General features: G+C 43.7%; 1 protein-coding gene across 1 annotated transcript; it reads left to right on the top strand.

The window, feature by feature from the left end:
• Positions 1–18,777: 18,777 nt before the first annotated feature.
• On the top strand, positions 18,778–20,590 carry LOC129837635 (lipid droplet assembly factor 1-A-like). Its single transcript, XM_055903948.1, has one exon. It carries the CDS (start codon positions 18,886–18,888, stop codon positions 19,327–19,329), a length of 444 nt encoding a protein of 147 aa, XP_055759923.1. The 5' UTR covers positions 18,778–18,885; the 3' UTR covers positions 19,330–20,590.
• Positions 20,591–24,357: the final 3,767 nt, after the last annotated feature.

Raw genomic sequence — 24,357 nt, 5'->3', positions numbered from 1 at the left:
TCTGTCCTCCATAAGATCCCCAGTGATCAATATAGATGAGGGGAAGGACAGGGCTCCACCAAAGGCTCTGTGGAGAAACCAACCTGTATCTCCTCCTCTTGGAGCCCTGAGTAAGATTCATTTAATTAGCTAAGTATCTCACTCGCTCAACACTCCCGTGCAACTCCCAGTTGACTTCTCAACACACATCCCCGCGTGGATTGAAGTTGCCATCACAAACCCACAACAAAAAAATGTATCGCTGGGGATTTTTTTGTTGACAATGACCCCACTTTTCATCCACTTTTTCTCCTTACACCTAGCATTGTTATTCCCAGTTCAACGGCCGAGAAACGCTGCACCCCTTTTTTCTCTTCCTTGGATAATGCTTTACAAAATGCCTCTCATCAAAGAATTCATTAACAACGAACATGAATTAAAAAATAAATGAGTAAACATCAATTTCAAATCTCAGCACTGTGGAAGTGAATACATTATGCACAGTAATGATGTTTGAAAGGGACTTTAGCACCTCTGTGGGACTCTTTAAACCCCTTACCTCTTAGGCAGTTGCTTATTTTGCAACCCTTTGTTGTTAAACAACAAAGAGAATGGGCTCTCATGATGTTATATTAATCAGTGGATTAATATTTCAATTTGATTTGCTTTATAGTTGAGGTGCTGTTGGCATTTCCATTTTCCCTCCATATGTGCAGCGATGTTAAGTGGTATCATTACCATTTTCTACCTGGGGGTTCGGGAGATAACAGGCCCCAGTGATAGCTCTATTCGAAGGAGGGAGAGGGAGGTTTGGGGAGCGCTCATGCATTTTTAAAGGGCCTGTTTGGTGTGCCTTCACATTCATTTTCTATAATGCAACATGGAAACAGCTGAGTCACAGGCTTTCTGCTCGCCACAGGACGGGAAATAACAAAACCCGCCTTAGATTCAAATCAAATGTTATTTGTCACATGCTTCGTAAAACAACAGGTTTAGAGACTAACAGTGAAATGCTTACTTACGGGCCCTTCCCAACAATGCAGAGAGAAAAAAATAAGTAATAGAAAAATAATAAGACAAAAAAATACAAAAATGGGTAATGATAACTCAACTTCATTCCTCATACTCTTGGTTAGTAGTGGTGTTTCCTAGCTTTGGTAGAAGCTAGGAAATATGGTAGGCTTTGGAGGGGACAGGTAGAACTCATAGATGATAAGTCTGATAAAGGCAGATAAATAGTTTCATTCCAAAACACTATACATCCATTTTCAGAAATGTTGATAAATTAGCTTTTATTGTTGAAATAAACTATGAAAGAGATTGGTGTGTTTTTTCCTTATCTAGTCATGGCATGGGGTTATTCAATGACATTGCATGTATTTGTTTTAAAATCAATCACTTGATGGTTTCATTACAGAGACAAATAATCATGTTTTTTTTTGCAAAATGCTATATATCCTCCTCACGCTCAGAGAAATAAGTAGTACTGCTAGGTTTTACAGAGTCAAATGTAACAAATAACTATGTTTAATAAAGAACTATATAATGATACATGTGACATCAATATTCTATATTTTTTTCAACAAATAATTAAATCAATGTATGTAAAACCTTTACATTTAACATTTTAGTCATGTAGCAGATGCTCTTATCAAGAAAGACTTAACAGTAAGTGGATTCATCTTAAGATAGCTTTAAGATGAATGCACTTACTGTAAGATAGTGTAGGATATAGCGTTTTGGAAATAAACTCTTCAATATACACCAATGCAACGAGGCTTGAATGAACTAGATAATAAACGGCATGAGTTTTAACATACAGTGGGAATCATGACCTATAGCTTCGCTGTAATTATACACACACTTTAAAGCACGTATCTAATAGTTTAGATATATAATTTAACACTTTTTCATAGCGGTGTGACACCATTTTTTTTTTTACATTTTCACACGTTGTCATCACATGTTTGATGACCACTTTATAAGTGCAAGGTTGTTTACATAAGGTTGGCAATGTTCGTGTTAACTTTAAGGCTAATTTGTCTCATTATGTCAATCCTACTGCTAGCTAATCATACAGCACACCTCTTAAAGAAAACAGAGGTGCAATTACATAATGGTTCATTTGTCATAAACACCACACTGCCATGCAGTAAAAATAAACATAATTGCCAGACGGATTTTGAGTGACAAGTCATTAGATAATTGTTTGCGAAAGCTGATTAGTATGACAGGCATTACTGGAATATAAACGTATCCCCTGGATGCGCAACTAATGCAAACTATTAACACTATAATAAGCAGTGACTTTACTAAAGTATACCTTTGAAATAACTTGACAACACAATGAGCAATGACAAACAATGCAGTTAATGTTGGGACATATATTGAGGTATTGGTTCGAAATAACATCATCCTTTATGCTGGAATCCAGAGCGGTAAACTGCCATGTCCGTTTGCGATATTAAAACACCAAAGACGTTACTTCAAACAACTAACGTCCGACATCATTGCACGTGAGATAGAACAGCGATGTTTTTTTACCACGACGCTAGATGCTCATTTCCTCAAAACAATATTAAATGCGCCTGGGGCGGACAGTGGCGCTGTTGCACCTATTTCGGATTTCAGCTATAAATACATTTGATAATCCTCAGAAAAACACTGTATGTAATGGAATGAATTCAAAATGTGTGTTTTTTAAAATCATTTTACCTCAGTGTATATTTTAGAGGGGGAGTTTTACCAATGCATCACTTCCTGTCCTACAGTAATCACAGCTGATTGGTTAGAGAGCTCATCCTCTGACCCCTGCTCTTCTGTGTTTATGAGTAACTAATGGGACAGTTAACTAATGCTCCCTAATTACCCCAGTGACCTGTGTGTGTGTGTGTGTGTGTGTGTGTGTGTGTGTGTGTGTGTGTGTGTGTGTGTGTGTGTGTGTGTGTGTGCGTGCGTGCGTGCGTGCGTGCGTGCGTGTGCGTGTGCGTGTGCGTGTGCGTGTGTGTGTGTGTGTATCTCTCACCCTTCATAATCAGGGGTCTAAACTGAAAAGGCCCCTCACTCCCAATGAAATGCTCCCAGCTGTGGGCCCCTCGTAGCGCTGGCAGCCTCAGCCCTGTCATCGAGCGCCTGCCTATCTGACCTGCTAATTTGGATCATATGTAAGTGCTCTTAAAGTGGCGGCCCTTTTGACATGCCACAAACAGCAGCTGTGGCAGCTGCCCCCAAGAAAGCTTCATTTAATTCAATTACATCTTTGGGAGATATGTAAACGAGTCGCAGAGGGGGCGTTAGGGTGGTGGTGGTGGGGTAAGAGGGATTTGTAAGGAGGGTTAGGTAGGTAGAGGGAGTTTGTGTTGGATGGGGGGGTTCACGGAATGTTGAAACAACCCCTCAAACCTCCTAAACCGCAGCCTTACCACCCCACCAGCCTTCCCCTTGCCCCCACAGACCCTCCAAGTCCCCCCTTCCACACTCGCCACCCCTAGTGTCAAGGCCCAGGTGGCTCGATAGGCAAATGATTGGGTGAATATCTGTTGCAACCCCCCTCGCCCTCCCTACCTCCCTCCTTCAACGGGGGATAATCAGGGTCAGGATCCTCTACCACACTGATCAGTGCGTCTCAACCCCCGGGCAGCCCTGCAATTAATGCGCCGTTGAAAGGGAGCGAAAATATTCGCCATCTGGCAATTAGGGTTCATAGGCTTCCTCTCTCTCTCGCTCTCGCTCCCTCTCTGGGCTTTAAATGCAATTGTGATCTTATTCTTACCAGCGCTCCACCAGCGCCTAATACTGGCCCTAGGCCCAGTGGCTGCTCAGTGCTCACAGGGCCTAGCGCTGGAATTAGACACATGTAATCCAGGGCAATTCAGCAGCCCCTCTTAGCCCCTCAATAGAGGTATAATAACAACTCTACCCCTCTGTTTTCTCTCCTCATGTGGAATTCATCCCTCGTTCATCTCGTGCTCTTAGCTCCAGCTGCTTATGGCCTGAAAAGGCCTGAAAGAGCCTGGTGTCATCAAGATCAAATTAACTCTCACTGCTCGGGAGCAAAGGTTGTCAATGACACCGCGTTTGTTGTTTTACACTTCAATGATGTTATGATTAGTCATTTACCCCCCAACAATGGATGCCAAATGCGTGTGAATGCCCTTTTCACGTAAAAGAGTGAGGGGGGCTGTTGAAAGACAGTGATTTTGTGTGACGCCAGATTCTTACCAGGTTTTTTGGAGCACATTATGAGATTCAAATCTGGAGATGACAAATAGAGTGATTAGCTCTGGCATTAATGTAAATGGTTTTGAGTTGCAAATCCTTCACCTCAAAATGTGGGCCCTGAGTGAATCACAGGCACAGACAAAGGAGGTACATATCTGAGGAAGCAATAGGTCACAGTTCATTTAGGTTCCTCAAAACACCAGAGCATACTGTGAACCTGTGAATGTTAAGCAGTAGCCTAGGGCAGTGTCTCGTGAATTGATTGAAATTAATACATTTCCTCCAAAAATATATGGAATTCGAGAAAATGCTGTCATTTGTGCTCTTCTCTATCGTCTGAAGTGGCATGTAAATCATATTGTCAGTCATCCAAAGAATCCCACTGTCCCTTGATAAACGGAGGAAACAGAAGATCAAGTTAGTTTGGCGGAGTCTGTCTCGACGACAACACCTGTACGTTCAACAAAGTCGACTCGACAAGATGGTAGCCTATCATGTCCCCCTTGATCTTGTGACCCCGATCTCTCGCTGTAATTGCTCTCATCATCCCTACAGCGTCCCGCCACCATTGTTGCTTTCCATATTGGGATAATTACACACATTGAATTATTAACAGGCATTATCAAAGCTTGTGCTTAACTTGTTTTGCTGTAGTGTAAGGTTCCTGTGATCTCGGGCAGTCATTACTTATTAACTCACTGGATGCTTTTCCCCAGTCGGAATGTGTAGATGTGTGGCTCTAAACATGCACCCATCCTGTATACTATTTTAACTTGAACTAAACGGCAGAAAAAATATGAGAGTTATTCCGCGCGCTGATAAAACTAAGTGAAAATGTCTATTTATTGGCCCAGATGAAATCATTATCATAAGGGGAGATTAATTAAACCAGTATTTTGAATTGACTGTGTACATAGCTGAAAAGCCGTTTTCTCATGCCCGGTTGTGCTTAATGCCTCTGTTTCTTCAGGGCCACTGATTGGGGTTACTTTATGTTGAAAATACTATTGGGGTTACTTTATGTTGAAAATACTATTGGGGTTACTTTATGTAGAAAATACTATTGGGGTTACTTTATGTTGAAAATACTATTGGGGTTACTTTATGTTGAAAATACTATTGGGGTTACTTTATGTAGAAAATACTATTGGGGTTACTTTATGTAGAAAATACTATTGGGGTTACTTTATGTAGAAAGTACTATTGGGGTTACTTTATGTAGAAAATACTATTGGGGTTACTCTATGTAGAAAATACTATTGGGGTTACTTTATGTAGAAAATACTATTGGGGTTACTTTATGTTGAAAATACTATTGGGGTTACTCTATGTAGAAAATACTATTGGGGATACTCTATGTAGAAAATACTATTGGGGTTACTTTATGTTGAAAATACTATTGGGGTTACTTTATGTTGAAAATACTATTGGGGTTACTCTATGTAGAAAATACTATTGGGGATACTCTATGTAGAAAATACTATTGGGGTTACTTTATGTTGAAAATACTATTGGGGTTACTTTATGTTGAAAATACTATTGGGGTTACTTTATGTAGAAAATACTATTGGGGTTACTTTATGTAGGAAATACTATTGGGGCTACTCTGTGTAGGAAAGACAATGTCCTTTTATTCTCTATTAAAAATATAAATATGATACATCCTGTTGTCTGTTCTTGCAGAACATTTCCTGCAGAAAAGATTGAACAAAATTGCAGAAGGGAAAGTGCTCAGCATATACAGCAATTGCAAAAACAAATTCTAAAAGGGTGGTTACTTTTTTTCTTCACCACTGGTAATTTAAGTGCAATTGAATGATTTTTCTGCAATAATAATATGGGTCACTCATTTTTAAATGGAATAACACAGAATCTGCTAAATAGGTCTTTCACCTCACCATATTTGACTAAAAGTAGTCTTCAGTAAAAGCCACCTGGCTCTAAATCCAGCAGCATCCAAATGTAATCAACTATGGAAATAGCAAGACAAACATTGAGGAGAGAAACCGTGACGGACAACTGTGACATGTACTATTTCTGCCCCTCCCTGACTGTGCACTCAGGCTCCAAATAGTGACTGAAAATAACCTGAAGTCATGAAAAGATGGGACCAGACTAGGTATCGCCTGTCAAAACACATCAGATCAGAGCTAAAGAGAGTTGTGATGAGCCCCTTTCATAAGCACTTACACAAAGCACAAGCAGTGACAACCACACATGCTTAGAGGAGAGGAGAGTGCCACCGCAGCGGATCAACATAACCAGTGACAACCACACATGCTTAGAGGAGAGGAGAGTGTCACCGCAGCGGATCAACACAAGCAGTGACAACCACACATGCTTAGAGGAGAGGAGAGTGCCACCGCAGCTGATCAACACAAGCAGTGACAACCACACATGCTTAGAGGAGAGGAGAGTGCCACCGCAGCGGATCAACACAACCAGTGACAACCACACATGCTTAGAGGAGAGGAGAGTGCCACCGCAGCGGATAAACACAAGCAGTGACAACCACACATGCTTAGAGGAGAGGAGAGTTCCACCGCAGCGGATAAACACAAGAAGTGACAACCACACATGCTTAGAGGAGAGGAGAGTGCCACCGCAGTGGATAAACACAAGCAGTGACAACCACACATGCTTAGAGGAGAGGAGAGTGCCACCGCAGCGGATCAACACAAGCAGTGACAACCACACATGCTTAGAGGAGAGGAGAGTGCCACCGCAGCGGATCAGCACAAGCAGTGACAACCACACATGCTTAGAGGAGAGGAGAGTGCCACCGCAGCAGATCAACACAAGCAATGACAACCACACATGCTTAGAGGAGAGGAGAGTTCCACCGCAGCGGATAAACACAAGCAGTGACAACCACACATGCTTAGAGGAGAGGAGAGTGCCACCGCAGTGGATAAACACAAGCAGTGACAACCACACATGCTTAGAGGAGAGGAGAGTGCCACCGCAGCGGATCAACACAAGCAGTGACAACCACACATGCTTAGAGGAGAGGAGAGTGCCACCGCAGCGGATCAGCACAAGCAGTGACAACCACACATGCTTAGAGGAGAGGAGAGTGCCACCGCAGTGGATAAACACAAGCAGTGACAACCACACATGCTTAGAGGAGAGGAGAGTGCCACCGCAGCGGATCAACACAAGCAGTGACAACCACACATGCTTAGAGGAGAGGAGAGTGCCACCGCAGCGGATAAACACAAGCAGTGACAACCACACATGCTTAGAGGAGAGGAGAGTTCCACCGCAGCGGATAAACACAAGCAGTGACAACCACACATGCTTAGAGGAGAGGAGAGTGCCACCGCAGTGGATAAACACAAGCAGTGACAACCACACATGCTTAGAGGAGAGGAGAGTGCCACCGCAGCGGATCAACACAAGCAGTGACAACCACACATGCTTAGAGGAGAGGAGAGTGCCACCGCAGCAGATCAACACAAGCAGTGACAACCACACATGCTTAGAGGAGAGGAGAGTTCCAACGCAGCGGATAAACACAAGCAGTGACAACCACACATGCTTAGAGGAGAGGAGAGTGCCACCGCAGCGGATCAGCACAAGCAGAGACAACCACAAATGCTTAGAGGAGAGGAGAGTGCCACCGCAGCAGATCAACACAAGCAGTGACAACCACACATGCTTAGAGGAGAGGAGAGTGCCACCGCAGCGGATCAGCACAAGCAGTGACAACCACACATGCTTAGAGGAGAGGAGAGTGCCACCGCAGTGGATAAACACAAGCAGTGACAACCACACATGCTTAGAGGAGAGGAGAGTGCCACCGCAGCGGATCAACACAAGCAGTGACAACCACACATGCTTAGAGGAGAGGAGAGTGCCACCGCAGCGGATAAACACAAGCAGTGACAACCACACATGCTTAGAGGAGAGGAGAGTTCCACCGCAGCGGATCAGCACAAGCAGTGACAACCACACATGCTTAGAGGAGAGGAGAGTTCCACCGCAGCGGATAAACACAAGCAGTGACAACCACACATGCTTAGAGGAGAGGAGAGTGCCACCGCAGTGGATAAACACAAGCAGTGACAACCACACATGCTTAGAGGAGAGGAGAGTGCCACCGCAGCGGATCAGCACAAGCAGAGACAACCACAAATGCTTAGAGGAGAGGAGAGTGCCACCGCAGCAGATCAACACAAGCAGTGACAACCACACATGCTTAGAGAAGAGGAGAGTGCCACCGCAGCGGATCAGCACAAGCAGTGACAACCACACATGCTTAGAGGAGAGGAGAGTGCCACCGCAGTGGATAAACACAAGCAGTGACAACCACACATGCTTAGAGGAGAGGAGAGTGCCACCGCAGTGGATAAACACAAGCAGTGACAACCACACATGCTTAGAGGAGAGGAGAGTGCCACCGCAGCGGATCAACAAAGCAGTGACAACCACACATGCTTAGAGGAGAGGAGAGTGCCACTGCAGCGGATAAACACAAGCAGTGACAACCACACATGCTTAGAGGAGAGGAGAGTGCCACCGCAGCGGATCAGCACAAGCAGTGACAACCACACATGCTTAGAGGAGAGGAGAGTGCCACCGCAGTGGATAAACACAAGCAGTGACAACCACACATGCTTAGAGGAGAGGAGAGTGCCACCGCAGCGGATCAACATAACCAGTGACAACCACACATGCTTAGAGGAGAGGAGAGTGTCACCGCAGCGGATCAACACAAGCAGTGACAACCACACATGCTTAGAGGAGAGGAGAGTGCCACCGCAGCGGATCAACACAAGCAGTGACAACCACACATGCTTAGAGGAGAGGAGAGTGCCACCGCAGCGGATCAACACAACCAGTGACAACCACACATGCTTAGAGGAGAGGAGAGTGCCACCGCAGCGGATAAACACAAGCAGTGACAACCACACATGCTTAGAGGAGAGGAGAGTTCCACCGCAGCGGATAAACACAAGCAGTGACAACCACACATGCTTAGAGGAGAGGAGAGTGCCACCGCAGTGGATAAACACAAGCAGTGACAACCACACATGCTTAGAGGAGAGGAGAGTGCCACCGCAGCGGATCAACACAAGCAGTGACAACCACACATGCTTAGAGGAGAGGAGAGTGCCACCGCAGCGGATAAACACAAGCAGTGACAACCACACATGCTTAGAGGAGAGGAGAGTGCCACCGCAGTGGATAAACACAAGCAGTGACAACCACACATGCTTAGAGGAGAGGAGAGTGCCACCGCAGTGGATAAACACAAGCAGTGACAACCACACATGCTTAGAGGAGAGGAGAGTGCCACCGCAGCGGATCAGCACAAGCAGTGACAACCACACATGCTTAGAGGAGAGGAGAGTGCCACCGCAGCAGATCAACACAAGCAGTGACAACCACACATGCTTAGAGGAGAGGAGAGTTCCACCGCAGCGGATAAACACAAGCAGTGACAACCACACATGCTTAGAGGAGAGGAGAGTGCCACCGCAGCGGATCAGCACAAGCAGAGACAACCACAAATGCTTAGAGGAGAGGAGAGTGCCACCGCAGCAGATCAACACAAGCAGTGACAACCACACATGCTTAGAGGAGAGGAGAGTGCCACCGCAGCGGATCAGCACAAGCAGTGACAACCACACATGCTTAGAGGAGAGGAGAGTGCCACCGCAGTGGATAAACACAAGCAGTGACAACCACACATGCTTAGAGGAGAGGAGAGTGCCACCGCAGCGGATAAACACAAGCAGTGACAACCACACATGCTTAGAGGAGAGGAGAGTTCCACCGCAGCGGATAAACACAAGCAGTGACAACCACACATGCTTAGAGGAGAGGAGAGTGCCACCGCAGTGGATAAACACAAGCAGTGACAACCACACATGCTTAGAGGAGAGGAGAGTGCCACCGCAGCGGATCAACACAAGCAGTGACAACCACACATGCTTAGAGGAGAGGAGAGTGCCACCGCAGCGGATCAGCACAAGCAGTGACAACCACACATGCTTAGAGGAGAGGAGAGTGCCACCGCAGCAGATCAACACAAGCAGTGACAACCACACATGCTTAGAGGAGAGGAGAGTTCCACCGCAGCGGATAAACACAAGCAGTGACAACCACACATGCTTAGAGGAGAGGAGAGTGCCACCGCAGTGGATAAACACAAGCAGTGACAACCACACATGCTTAGAGGAGAGGAGAGTGCCACCGCAGCGGATCAGCACAAGCAGAGACAACCACAAATGCTTAGAGGAGAGGAGAGTGCCGCCGCAGCAGATCAACACAAGCAGTGACAACCACACATGCTTAGAGGAGAGGAGAGTGCCACCGCAGCGGATCAGCACAAGCAGTGACAACCACACATGCTTAGAGGAGAGGAGAGTGCCACCGCAGTGGATAAACACAAGCAGTGACAACCACACATGCTTAGAGGAGAGGAGAGTGCCACCGCAGTGGATAAACACAAGCAGTGACAACCACACATGCTTAGAGGAGAGGAGAGTGCCACCGCAGCGGATCAACAAAGCAGTGACAACCACACATGCTTAGAGGAGAGGAGAGTGCCACTGCAGCGGATAAACACAAGCAGTGACAACCACACATGCTTAGAGGAGAGGAGAGTGCCACCGCAGCGGATCAGCACAAGCAGTGACAACCACACATGCTTAGAGGAGAGGAGAGTGCCACCGCAGTGGATAAACACAACCAGTGACAACCACACATGCTTAGAGGAGAGGAGAGTGCCACCGCAGCAGATCAACACAAGCAGTGACAACCACACATGCTTAGAGGAGAGGAGAGTGCCACCGCAGCGGATCAGCACAAGCAGTGACAACCACACATGCTTAGAGGAGAGGAGAGTGCCACCGCAGCGGATCAACACAAGCAGTGACAACCACACATGCTTAGAGGAGAGGAGAGTGCCACCGCAGCGGATCAGCACAAGCAGTGACAACCACACATGCTTAGAGGAGAGGAGAGTGCCACCGCAGCGGATCAGCACAAGCAGTGACAACCACACATGCTTAGAGGAGAGGAGAGTGCCACCGCAGCGGATCAACACAAGCAGTGACAACCACACATGCTTAGAGGAGAGGAGAGTGCCACCGCAGCAGATCAACACAAGCCTTTTTTGCACATGCAAATGTGGCGCGAGTGGCACGCCGAGCTGCAGCCAGCCGTGATGGGCAAGTGCCAAGTTGCCAACCGGCACCTCACCTGCATGCCCCCCTCTCCTCTCCCTTCTGCCCTCCTCTACTCTCCCTTCTCCTCTCTTGCCCTTCTCATTCCTCTTCTCCTCTTCTTCACTGCTCTTTTTGTCCTCTCCTCTCTACTATATTGGATACTATATCCTCTCACCCTCCTCTTTCTCTCTCATACACCTCTCTCCATCTTCTCTCTCATCTTTCCTCTCTCCACGTTAACGAATCACCAATCACCTCGTCTCCCCTCGTTCTCCTCCCAGCATTGAACAAATGGGTAATAAGCGCCACTTTGTACCTCTCTGTCTCTCTCCCCTTGTCCCTCTCTTAAGATCCAGAGTGAAAAGTCTGATTAAATAATCATTGGAGAAGCGGCGCGCACGGTTTCCCCCTGCTCCTCACCTTGGGGACATATTGTCCCCTGTCACTGGAACCTCGGGGACAGAAGGCGACACCGTGGGGAGGCTCAGCGGGGGAGCGAGGAGCTGATGAAACGAAGATCGGGTAATGAAGGCATGGCCCATGGCTTCCGCGGCTCCACCATATGTTTCACCAAATGCAAATTGCCCCCAATTCAAACAACTTTTTCATCTTGATATATGCAAATGTGTTTATAAATACTGGCTTATAAATATAGCATTACACTTTTAAAGAGGGAGCTTAAATCCTTTCTCTCTCCTTGTTGTTGTTGTCGGTTGCGACGTGTGACATAGGTAATGAAAAGGCTCGGACCCATGGATGCTTAATGGTCATCTGGCCCATAAGGGTGAGCCAATAAGAAAAAACCCAGTGAATTATTTTACCAATCAAAATGGGCGCACTTATCTACTGAACCAATGAACATTTAAAAGACTTCTATTTAGCAATGAGCTATTGAGGTTGTCTGACCTGGACACTATATGACATAAATGACAATATTCAAAACAACATGTCTGGTGTCTGGTGTCATGTCTGGTGTCCTTTTACAAAATACTGCTGGTTTCTGGTAGTATAAACATTTTATGCTTGATTTTTACAATACAGTAATACGTTTCATTTGGGCCAGCAGTATTTCATGGCTGTATTCCTTTGATTTAACAAGGAAAGATAAAGTTGATGCTGTTTACACGGTGTTGAGCCCTGTCAAACAACTGCTTCAGGGGAACATCACCTAAATCTGAAAAAGCTTGGAGTGTGTACAGTTCTTAGCTGGGAGGGATGAACCCGAAACATCAACATCAAAGAGGGAAAATGTTGAATAATGATAAAGCGAGGATTGCACTCTAACTTGATTGAGCTACCCAGGAGCTCAAGAGCCTATATTCCAGCTCCAACTTGGAAAACTTTACACTATGTCATCATATAAGAAAAGCTTACAAACTCAATTCACATCTTATGATATTGCCAAATATGCAGCCTACATAAGTGTCATACTAACCCTGAAGAAGGCACAATGATCCCCAAACGTTGGTGTTTTACCTAATACATTACTGTGTGTATAGTGTGTGCGACTTTTATTTTTATATACTAACTGTGGTCAACACAGTTTCAAGGAAAATCACTCAAGTAAAACATCTTAAACATATTAAACTGAAGCAATAATGAGATAATAATAATCAAATGCAGAACTTTGTGTTAAGTAAATTATCATACATAAAGTGTCCCACAGTCTTTCCTACTTAAAGTAGCCTACATCGTCTTTCCTACATAAAGTAGTGAATGCAGCCTTTTTACCATAACCTTTGTCTTCATCTCCCTTGTCATGACCTTTTATAACCTGTCATAAAAGGCATTGTGTCATTCATACAACAGCCTTATCAGTCTGCTTCCAGTTAGGCAGCTTCGCAGGCTGGGGTTAGCAGGTGTCAGTCGCCTGAGAGGTGATCACATTGTCACAGTGCATGCTGGTTCCCTTGGAGATGGCACCTGAGTCTGTGTTGCTTGTGCCAACATCTTCATCATCACCTGCGGCAACAGCGGCCGGCAGCTCGGGATGGGACCATGTGGCTTACAGGCCAAGTGGGTTAGCTGTTAGCGAGGTCTCTGAGAGCTAACAAGGTACGGTTACGTGCATTCTGCTCTGTCTAGGTAACATGTTTGTTTTGTGTGCACCCGAAAACCATCAGGAGATTGTGACTGAATGGCAAAATAATGCATTTGGTTTGTTTGTAGTATGAAAGAAATAAGAACTACACCGAATGAGTTTGTACAGCTGTCGTTACTGCCACTAGGCTTGACACTGACAGCGCTGGTTGGGGCTCTGGCTGAGACTGGTGAGCTCGCTGGCCAGGTAGTCACTCAAGATGAATGTTTGAGAAAGACCAGCCTGTGAGACAGACAAGGCTATAGGATATGAGAGAAAAGGCATGGGCCATTTCATTAACTGTATTTTACTATGGTCAATGATGTATAAACGGACAAAGAGAGAGCGAGAGACAGAGATTCAGTTAAGTCATGCCTGGGCCTATTTAGCTAAGAGAAAGTTCAGTATTGATAGATGAGGTGTGGTGTGGTTATTGTATCCTCCAGGTTCACAGTCAGCTCATTAGCCTGTGTGCTCCAGCGCTAATTTGGGGGGTTATGAACTGGATGTTAATTAATCACACCGCTCGCAGATACTGACGGCCCGGCGTGCGACTGTGAGCATGCATACAAAGCAGCTGGGAACGCTGCTGCCGCCCGTGTACTCTCTCAAGTGTTGCTGTTTGTTGGAGAAGAACACGGAGCAAACTGCAAAGTGTTACTGCGGTCTGTGGTGTGCCACAATGCCAGGTCGGGGAAAAACAACAACAGAAAAGCAGTTTCAAAGGGCTTAGGAAAGTGACATTTGGTAGAATGACTGAAAGTTGAGTTGACATGATCTTTTATACAATGTATGGCCTGTTATTACTCATTTTTTTTGGTAGAAAAAAATATTATTTAAAATAATGAATTTAATGAATTAAAGTACATATTAATGGTTGAATATCTAAAATGACCGTTTTTAGTTTGAGCAGAGTGCTTGTATTCAGTGGCCCTGACTTCTGTTGGTTAAAAACAAACGTTTCATCGTTGGGCTCTTCAAAGTTAACTCGACACAATATTATACACTTCAGAGAATAATATAGAAGTCCAAAATACATGCCTAAAGCACATAGTATACAGAATGACAGACAGGCAAATAGACAGACATACTGTACATCAACATGTAAAACTCCATTGAGGACTCTCTTCAGTGTTCATAGGAGCTACAATAGCGCCCTCTGCTGAATGTTTGATGGATAAAACCAAAAGACTACTGTGCTGTAATGTATGACGGAGGAATACAATAACGATCACAGTGATGATGACGATGATGATGATATGAAAATAAAGGGCTGAGATGCTCTCAAAAGACATCCGTAATACAACAACGGGAAAACAAAGTACAGACAACACTGTACAACAATGAGAACTCATGCTGCCAATTAAGCAGAGTGTTGATTAGTACAGTAGGAATCACTCGCTAGCACTTTAAAGGGGATGGGGGCTAGGTGCTATGGAGCATCCCTGTGACACACTAACAAAAACAATGAAAGTCACTCATTAACACTACACAAGAAGAGAGCTAGTTTACAGTAACACAATATCAGGCACCCTGCCGTTGACATGACAATAGCATGAAAGGCTGTGACACTGACAACTGATCATATGAAATCAGAATATCAAACTATTTTGATGCATGGGGATTAGTCACCACAGAGGCTTTGCAGTCACGCTACACGGTGAGAACTATATATCAAAAAAGTGTATAACAATGTCATGATACTGTATCTGTCTATGTAAGCAGTACCATGTAAATGTAGGTATATTAGGGACACTTAGGACGAGATTCAATCAAAGGCACGTCGTCGACAAGCGCAGGGCACTGTCGACAGTGTGCCTTTTGAAGGCAATTCCCCTGATGTTCACGGAGATCATAATCATGGTAAACACTGCGATGTCGGCTCACTTGTAACTTACCTTTAAAAGTCTAGTTCTGCGTGTATCTCGACAACGCTCCTTTGATAGAATCCTGGTCTTACTGTAAAGTGGGACCTGACAGAATATCTGCAGCCACACCTTTCTACACTAGAGGGCAGTTTAGCATCAAATAACGGCCTTTACTGTTAAAACCACACTGGGTAGAAAACCAACAACCCTCTTAATATGTATTTTACAACTTTATGTTACATGGTTCCTCACCCTTAAAGTAGCCCATGGGCCCGGATAAAGTGTAATCCATGTTTCTTTAAAGAGCCACTACAAACTTTTGCTAACTTTAGCCACCACAAGCTAACAATCAATGGAAGTGATGGGGGTTGTGAGCATGTAAAAAAAAAACTAAAACATGCTCACATGCCAGTCATCAAATCCATTGATTGTTAGCTTGTTGTGGCTAAAGTTAGCTGAAGTTTGTAGTGGCTGTTTAAAGAAAACTAATCCATGAATTATAGATTCTCTTGGCCCATAGACTACTTTCAGGGTGAGGAACCATTTAACATCAAGTTGTAAAATAGTGAACTAAACCTTTTACTACTTTTACAGAATAACACAAACTAATAAAACTGTATATCTCTACTATTTGCATGTATCTTTTAATTATAGCCAATGGCAATATATAACAGAAATACAGCAAGGGGCTGTGAAGGACTTAACTCATCAGTCTAATTTCATGCCTAAAGTTCACAGGTCCGTTTTTTCCCCACTGTGCTGACCCTGAAGGCAATGAAAGGAGGTTGTTAAAGAGGAAAATAAGCTCAAAAGGATAAAGCCATTGAAATTGTTCTGATTACAATTGAAAAACTGTGAAACCTGCATTTAAATAAAAAATCCTCCCCCTTTCAAAACACAAATATTGGTAGTAGATTATTCCCCAAAGTCTCACAGGGTAATTCCACATAGGCACCAAATATTATTCTGATATCCCCTTACTAAGCTGCCTTAAGAGAATAGCATTAAGAGAGGTTGGGCTGCATGAGAACACAACAAAAACACATTTCTCAAATATGTCTCCCTATAGCACTCAGAGATGTTTACCCCCCACAGATCCTAGAAGTCTCTCTCTCTCTCTTCCCTCCCTCCTACTGACAGTAGAAACATTCCCTCCAGACACTTGGCATAAACCAAAGGAGTGGGAATGTTTGCTTCGGTTGTAATTGCTGAATAATAAATTCCTCTGCACTGCTATTGATTTTACTCTCTCCCAGTTCCCCAGCGCATCCATATCAAAGAAGTTTATCTTTAAGCTTTATTGTTAAAACCACAGTTAATGTTAGTCCTCTGCCCCCTCTACTCCAAGAGCACACACTGTAATTGGGTGTCTTCTAAAGTCATTAATAATGTATGAAGTGAACGGTCTGGAGTTTTGGCCATAGATAAAGTGGGCAGAGGATATGTAGTCTATGGGGATTGATGAAAATATAGGAACGCATTACTCAATGATTTAACCCCATGAGATCATCTTAAAGATAGCCAAAATATGACTTTGAAGGGGAAATTAAACCATTAAATGGTTTAACCCTGTTTTAAGGAGTTTTTCATATTAATGTACCACATACAACTGGAATCTTGCAGTATTACAGCAGATATTATAGTATTACAGCAGAGCCTCATAAGCCACAAATGATCAAAATAGCTTGCTTCACATCTCAACCGTTTTCAGTTATAAGTGTTGAATCGATTCAACTGGATACACTAAATAACGAATGTTCAGTGTATAGCCTACATACTCCTTCACCTGAAAATATACATTTGAAGTGTTCCTAAACTTGACCATCGACCTCCTATTGGAGTGATTGGCCTGCAGACATGTTGACGCCTATTTTGGGAAGACAACCGGATACCCACACTATGAATCATTTTTGGGCTATAAGCAACATTTCTGTTTTAAGGTGCAGGTGTAAGTATCCACATACAAGTGCCACTCCTAATACTTAAGTCCTGATAAACATTGCTCTCTATAGTCATTTGCTGATCTAAGATCAGTCTTGTGCACTGTAATACGTGCTAGCAAATACTGGATTAAGGGAGCACAAACTATTCTAGATCTGTGCTTAATTAAGGGCAACCCAGAGCAGTGATTTAATACAATGCACTCCCTACCCTCACCCCACCTGACCCACACGGTCTGACCAGCCACAGAGTCCTCACACCTCTCTCTTCTGTAACTCTGTAGAATGTAGCTTATGGTACAGCCTTTCACCACTATGCTTCATACACCTCAACTAATAACAAAGGCCGCCATTGGAAGTCCTCAAATTCCAGGAAACTATATCTCTGAAGAATTGTAGTTCCAGGCAAGCATATCTCAGAAAACAGGGAGAGCAACTAGCATGCTATAGTTCAGTCCACAATAATAAAGTATTATTTCTTGATAAGAATCTACTGTTAACTTAGCATTGAACCAGAGCTGGCTATTAAGGATGTAAACAAAAATAGTGGAAGGTTAAGGAATTTCATGCTGCGTTTGTTTAATGCTGTAAATCAGATTTTTTATGTTGCGGTTCAGTAGAATGAGTGATGACTAACTCGTATCGCTCTCCTCCTCGCCCTCTCCTCCTCTTGCCCCTCTTCCTCCTTGCTCCTCTCCTTTATTGTCTCCTTCTCTTTAAGGATCCTTTCTATCTCCCTCCTCAATGGCCCCCTTTCTTTTTCTCTCTTCTTCCGCTGTTTTTCGATGGCCTTTAACGCTTCACTCATAAACATACGTGCCAAGTCAATGACCTTCCTTTCCTTCATATTTTTCTCCTCTATCTTTCTCTTTTCTTTAAACTTCTCTCTCTCCTTGAGCATCTCCTCCTTTTCAAGTAGCATCTCCATTAGCTCCTTCATCTCCAACCTCTCCTCCCTGAGCTCCTCTCCCTCTTTCCCCAACGTCTGCCTGTACGACACCGCCTGCACTCTTGGTCTCCTCAGATCATCGCTTCCTCTCGCAATCTGCCTTTTTTTCTCCTTTTGAATGTTCTCCATCTCCTTCTGAATCCGCTCTCTCTCTTCCTTTAACTGCTCGCTCTCTTCTCTGACCACTTCCAATCCCTCCAAGACCATCTCCTCGCGTTTGTGTAACTTCTCCCACTTTTCCTTCATCCTCGTCATCTCCATCTCTTGTTCCTTTCTGTCCATCGCCGCCTTACTCCTCTCTGTTTTCTCCACTCTTGCTGATAATATTGACACAATGCGGCTTTTGCTTTCTTCATCCGTTCTCCCTCTGTTCTGTAGTAATCTTCCCCGTCACTGTCACTTGTCACCTTCTCCTCCATTCTTTTCTTTGATCGGCCATCCTGGACTTTCTTTTCACTTGTCCTCCTTCATGTGATCCACAGACGTAATGAGCTGCTTGTTGAAAGAAAGACACTCAGTGAGAAAGTGGACACCCAAACAACTGTACACGATAACGTTTGTTTGCGGACCGCCATAATATTATAGAAGAAGAAGAAACCAAACAATGCAGTGCAACAATGTGACAACTATCCCCAAAGGGCTACTGCAGCTTTGAGGCAGTTTGAGTAGCATGATGGACAGCCTGTACTATGTCCCCAAGGTGGCAGAGCTGATGAACACATCAATGGGGCAGTACCTCAATGGCCACCCATTCTTAGCCATGGCTGTGTTGGTATTTGGCGCCATGGCCACTGTACCCATTGGGATTTTCCTGACCTTTGCCACTGTTACATTCATTGGTGCCACTGTGGGTTTAGTTTTATTGGAGGTGTTTCTGCTATCCCTGGGAGGGGTCAGTCTGCTGTGTGTGCTCTCTGCTCTGGCCATCCTCTCCATCCTGGTCTCCTTGGTCCTCGGTGCCTGTTACATTACCTCTTACAATGTGCTCAACTTCTACTACAGCCAGCGTGTCAGTAGGTACCGAGTCTATAGGTTGGAGCCTGCGACAAATGTAACAGTCATGGAACAAGATGGAGAAGAAGATGAAGAAGCCTATGGGAAGCCGGAGGTATAAGGAGCTGCAGCGTCAGTGATGGAGATGGCCTTCTACAGACACAATTGTATACTGATCACTTTCACTGCAGTCCTCTCACTGGCAGATAGAGGTTCCTCTAGACTCGAGAACTAGATAGAGTAAAACCTCAGGTTGACTTTTCATTAAAGGCCCAATGCAGCTGTTTTTATCTCAATATCAAATCATTTCTGGCTAATAATTAAGTACCTTACTGTGATTTGTTTTAAATTAAAACAAACAAAAATTGCTTCTTAGCAAAGAGCATGTTCTCAAGCAATAATTGTTTAGGTCTAAGTGGGGAGGGAAAAACTGAACAATATCTGTTATTGTCAGAGATGTTTGGAACTCACTTTCTTATTGGTCTATTAACTAATTTAACGCCAAGTGATGTCAACAGGCAGCCCACCAAAGCAGGCTGAAATTTCAGGTGGTCTTTTCAAACAGCTCTTGCACTGAAAGGGCATCATTTTCACAATTGCACAGTATTATTCCAACATCATAGTCTGGAAATATTTATAAAACAGAAAAATCATGTCTTTGACTGCCCTGGGCCTTTAACTAGAAAAATCTATTATCCAAACAGCCCAATGGAATCATCACCATTGATACAAGTATTAATATTTCTTTATATGATTCTGGAGGTTGTATAATTTCACCTGACAATGTAGGCACATTGATTGTTGATTTATTTTATTGCATTATAGCATTTGTACTAATATCTCTATTTTCTTGATCTTTCTAAGGGTTAAGAGTACAAAAATGTATATTTTATACATAAACAGTTGAAATTCAAGCTGCTATCGGTTGCTAGTCTGATTGTCAGATGTTACATGCAATGAATGTACCTTGGTTTTTATTGTCCTCATCATTTGCAATGGAGAGGGGACTAAGAACCTGTAATGGTAGAAATGATTTGTTAAACAAAGCCCATTTAGAACATGACAGATGACCAGGTAGCAGTGCAAATAATATACATGTTACTACTACATTGTATTTGACAATAATCTGTGTATTCTGTAAACAATGTGTACATTTGCCAAAGATTTCATTAAATGTGTTAATCTAGTTTTGATCCACATAGGATTAATAACAGGTCAGTCTTTTACGTTTAAAATCTGTGGTCCATTTGAACAGTGGGAGCTAGTTTCTGTGACTAAGGTCATGTCTGTTTTTGTAAACCAGAAATGTAAAGTATGCACTAATAGAGATGATAGTGACTGATGATTTGTATCAAAAATAAAGTGTTTTTATATGTATTCAATTGAATGTACCTTTTCTCTGAAGGTTAGTGGTGAGATGTTACTTTGATGGAATGTTTAAAGTAAATCACTTCAACTGCACTAAATTGATTTGCTCTAGAAAGCCAGTGTCTCAGTATTGTAAGACATTTTTCTAATGTACAAAAGTGTGCTCATTTGTAATGATTGACCCTTCACAGATTTGTAGTTCTGGCCTTGAGCAGTTCTTGTTAAATGTTCTGTATTGTCATGTTTAAGTCGCTCTGGATAAGAGCGTCTGCTCTTGGCCGGTAGGGATATCCTTGTCTCAGTATGTAAAAATGTCATAAAATGTATGCACTCTACTGTAAGTCGCTCTGGATAAGAGCGTCTGCTAAATGACTAAAATGTAAATGTAAAATGTACACACAGAACCAAGCCAATAATCAACAACAAACAGAAGACACACAAGCCCTCAACATAGCTGGTTTTGCACTTGATTCACATAAGATGGCCTCCTTACAGTCTTGTCTAGTGGCCTTTGTTTTGCTCAGTCAGTGGCCTACAGATGTGATGAAGCTAATGCAATATGTATTGTCAAAGGATTACTTAGAAATGGTTGTCATGGTGATGATTTCTAGAATGATGCATGAGTGCTAACATTCTGAATGTATAAACTGTAGAATAAATGGGAAGAACAGGACACGCAACACAGAACAGACACACACACCTGATGTTCTAATCCTGGGTCATTACACTCAAAAGTACCATACTGACAACTGTAATTTTGGCAAAGCTGAAAATGACAGAGGCCTACTGTATAATATTCTCTTTGAATGGCACCACAGGCAGGTAGGTACCTGTAGGAGTCAATGTTTAGCATGACTACATGTAATGACTGTTGTGTTAGACTGCATGGCACAAAACATCGGGTTTAGAGTTAGACTTTGACCATTGTGGATGAGCTAACACCCACTGGTAAGGACAACGTCAACAAAACATCGGGTTTAGAGTTAGACTTTGACCATTGTGGATGAGCTAACACCCACTGGTAAGGACAACGTCAACAAAACATCGGGAAGAGTTTTATTACTTTTAGGTTCTGTTGTTTGTTTAATGACGTCACGGCGGGTTATCTCATAGTGAATGGAGTCTTGTTTGCTTACGAGGTGTAGCTGGTCATTACTGTTTTGAGGGAGGGCTGTTTTCACAGAGGTGCTCCTGAATGACTAAACCAAATCATTGTGAGCATTGACTATCCTTTAAACTTACAGGGCAGACTTGTTATGCATTGAAAATGCAATAAACCAGTTTGAGATTGTTTATTATCTACTGTCTTTACTGTCTTTCCCATTAAGCTGACAGATCTCAATTAGTCAATGTCCACAATGTGAACCACAGAGCCTCATTCCCATAGATCTAAAGGTCCATTAATCTGTCCAGTGATTGGGTTAACAGGAAATTACCTGTCAAAATGTAGCACTGCATAATTCAAGCGTTCATTTAGGGAGACCTCCTGCAATCCGTCAGAAAGGACATCCCCATTTCTGGAGAAAGCTCGTTCTTATAAGTGCCAGGAGGAAGTTGTTGATTTGCTGAGTGTTATGAGAAAGGTTTGTTAGATAACTGAGAACCATATCACGTCTTGTGTCCATGGCGAATAAACAGTACTCAACAAATGTTTGGCTAGTTGGTAAATTGGGTATGATTAGTAACACAATCCTCATTGTGACCTCTCTGTTGTAGTGTGAAGGTGATCTTTTTCTATAACCACAATATCACACAAACTTACTCCACCCCTTCCTTTACTAGCATGGGAGTGCCTCAGGTCCCTGAGGCTCAGAATATCTTTCTTTGTATTGGAGTCCAGGTAGGACACATATCTCTGGCTCTGCATCAGTGAAGGCTCTGCTGTGGGGAGAACGGCTCATAATAAATGGCCCGGAACGGAGCAAATGGAACGGCATCAAACACATATTTGATACCGTGCCACTAATTCTGCTCCAGTCATTACCACGAGCCCTTTCTCCCCAATGAAGGTGCCACCAACCTCATGTGCTCTGCATGGACACGTGTTTTATTGGCTGGGTTATGGCCTACTTCCCTAGCCTATAGCACCGCTTGTCTCTCTGCTTGTGGAGTGGGTGAGTGTGAAAGAGAATGGGGAGAGGGGGAGAAAAGGGGGAATGGGTATCCCCCTACTGTGAGACAGGACAGCGGATGGGGGAACAAAACTAGCCCACATTCTCCCTCTCTCCATTAGCAACAGTACAGAAATAGGACACCATCCACTAATGTAAGCAACAATTGATGGCACACTAGAAATTCAAATGGCTCGAAGCATCATAGACTGTGTGGAATCTGAGTGGTATGTGGACAGGGATTTCCCTAAGCGGTTCAAAGTCAGACTGCTTCCTTATATTCTGGTCTTGCAGCTTTGTTTAGGAATGATGAAATGTGGACTTGACTATTGTCATGACAGACCATGAATATTTCTTCCAGACTTACAGCAAGTCCACAACAATGTTACATTCTATGCCAAAATAAAAGGGCACTGTATTTCTATCATTGATCATCTCCGGGCCTTCCGGTGGTATGCCCTCACATGACAAAAACGCTGCGATGCTGATGTTAACAATAGTTGATGAGGGATTATGTGCAATGGGTTTTCCTGCCAAGAGAGTTCCCGTTCTCCACATGCCTGTTGTTTGTCCTTCAGTGACCGGTGTGCTCTGCAGCTGGTGAGGATTTTGTACAAGGAAGCACCTGCTCTAGTGAAACCGGTCCTGAGCAGAGCTGGTCCAAATCATAACACCAGCCACCCACGCCATGCCTTCTCCCACCGGAGGGGTCCATTGTGAGGACAAGGAGACTGTTGAACTCAAATAATACTCAGGAGTGAGCAAAGTGTCAACAAATACAAACATGTATGTTCTTTGTGAGTAATATGGGGTTTTAGAGGGTTTGGCTTGTACTTTTCTTCAACTTTCTATCAAAGTTTTTGCTGATCCCAACTCAATACAATTATCATTATTTTCTGGGTGTTTGTGAGAACAGCGATGCAGAATAACTTTGGCATTAAAAAACAGCATTTGCACACTTACTGTCTGAGTAATCAAGATGCCAATTGTCATTGTCTTAAGGTCCACGGCTCAGAATACAACATAAACAACACCTCAAGCAGTATGGAATGGGATGTTGTCCCCGGTGACAGATAGTTAGTGTTTTTGCCATCTGCTAGCCAATTGCCTTCCTGTTTCTGCATCATTCACTTTTCCTCTCATTCAAACTTTTCCAGTTACCTGCCAGGCTATTGTGTTGTCCAGAGCGAGTGGGCCACACTTCAAGATCAACGTCAACAAGCATGTCAGCCTTCCAGTGAAGAAGTGAAGTGTTAGTAGCGGGGTATCAAAACTTCCCAAATCATCCAAGTGAAGTACCAGATTCCACAATTGTGGTATTGCACCTGTAGTCATCTCATCTGAGACCACATATGTAGGATGAAATGCACCTGCATTAGTGGAATCTGTATGACAATTACGATCTCTATTGAGCTCATGTTCAAGGGGAGATAGGTACTGACCTGGCCTTGCCCTTGATGAGGGTGGACGATGGACAACCCCTAACTGTCCTCTGTGGTTTCAGGGAGAGCCAAAGGTGGAGCCAGCCCTCTTTTGAAGTGTCTCCATCCTGAGTCAGATTGTCTTTCTCAGCACAGGGCCTCACTGTATCAAAGACCCGGACTGCATAGAGACAAAGCTACATTGTGTTCAGTCAGTGCAGCCAGAGAGATATATACTGCTAATGAGCT

This window comes from Salvelinus fontinalis, chromosome 38, assembly GCF_029448725.1.
Source record: "Salvelinus fontinalis isolate EN_2023a chromosome 38, ASM2944872v1, whole genome shotgun sequence".
NCBI classification, from domain to species: Eukaryota; Metazoa; Chordata; class Actinopteri; order Salmoniformes; family Salmonidae; genus Salvelinus; species Salvelinus fontinalis.
The sequence above is the reverse complement of the archived record's forward strand: the minus strand, read 5'-3'. Positions and strand labels throughout refer to the sequence as shown.

Coding starts and splice junctions, on each gene's coding strand:
- LOC129837635 (XM_055903948.1), top strand. CDS start 18,886: ATGATGGACAGCCTGTACTATGTCCCCAAGGTGGCAGAGCTGATGAAC.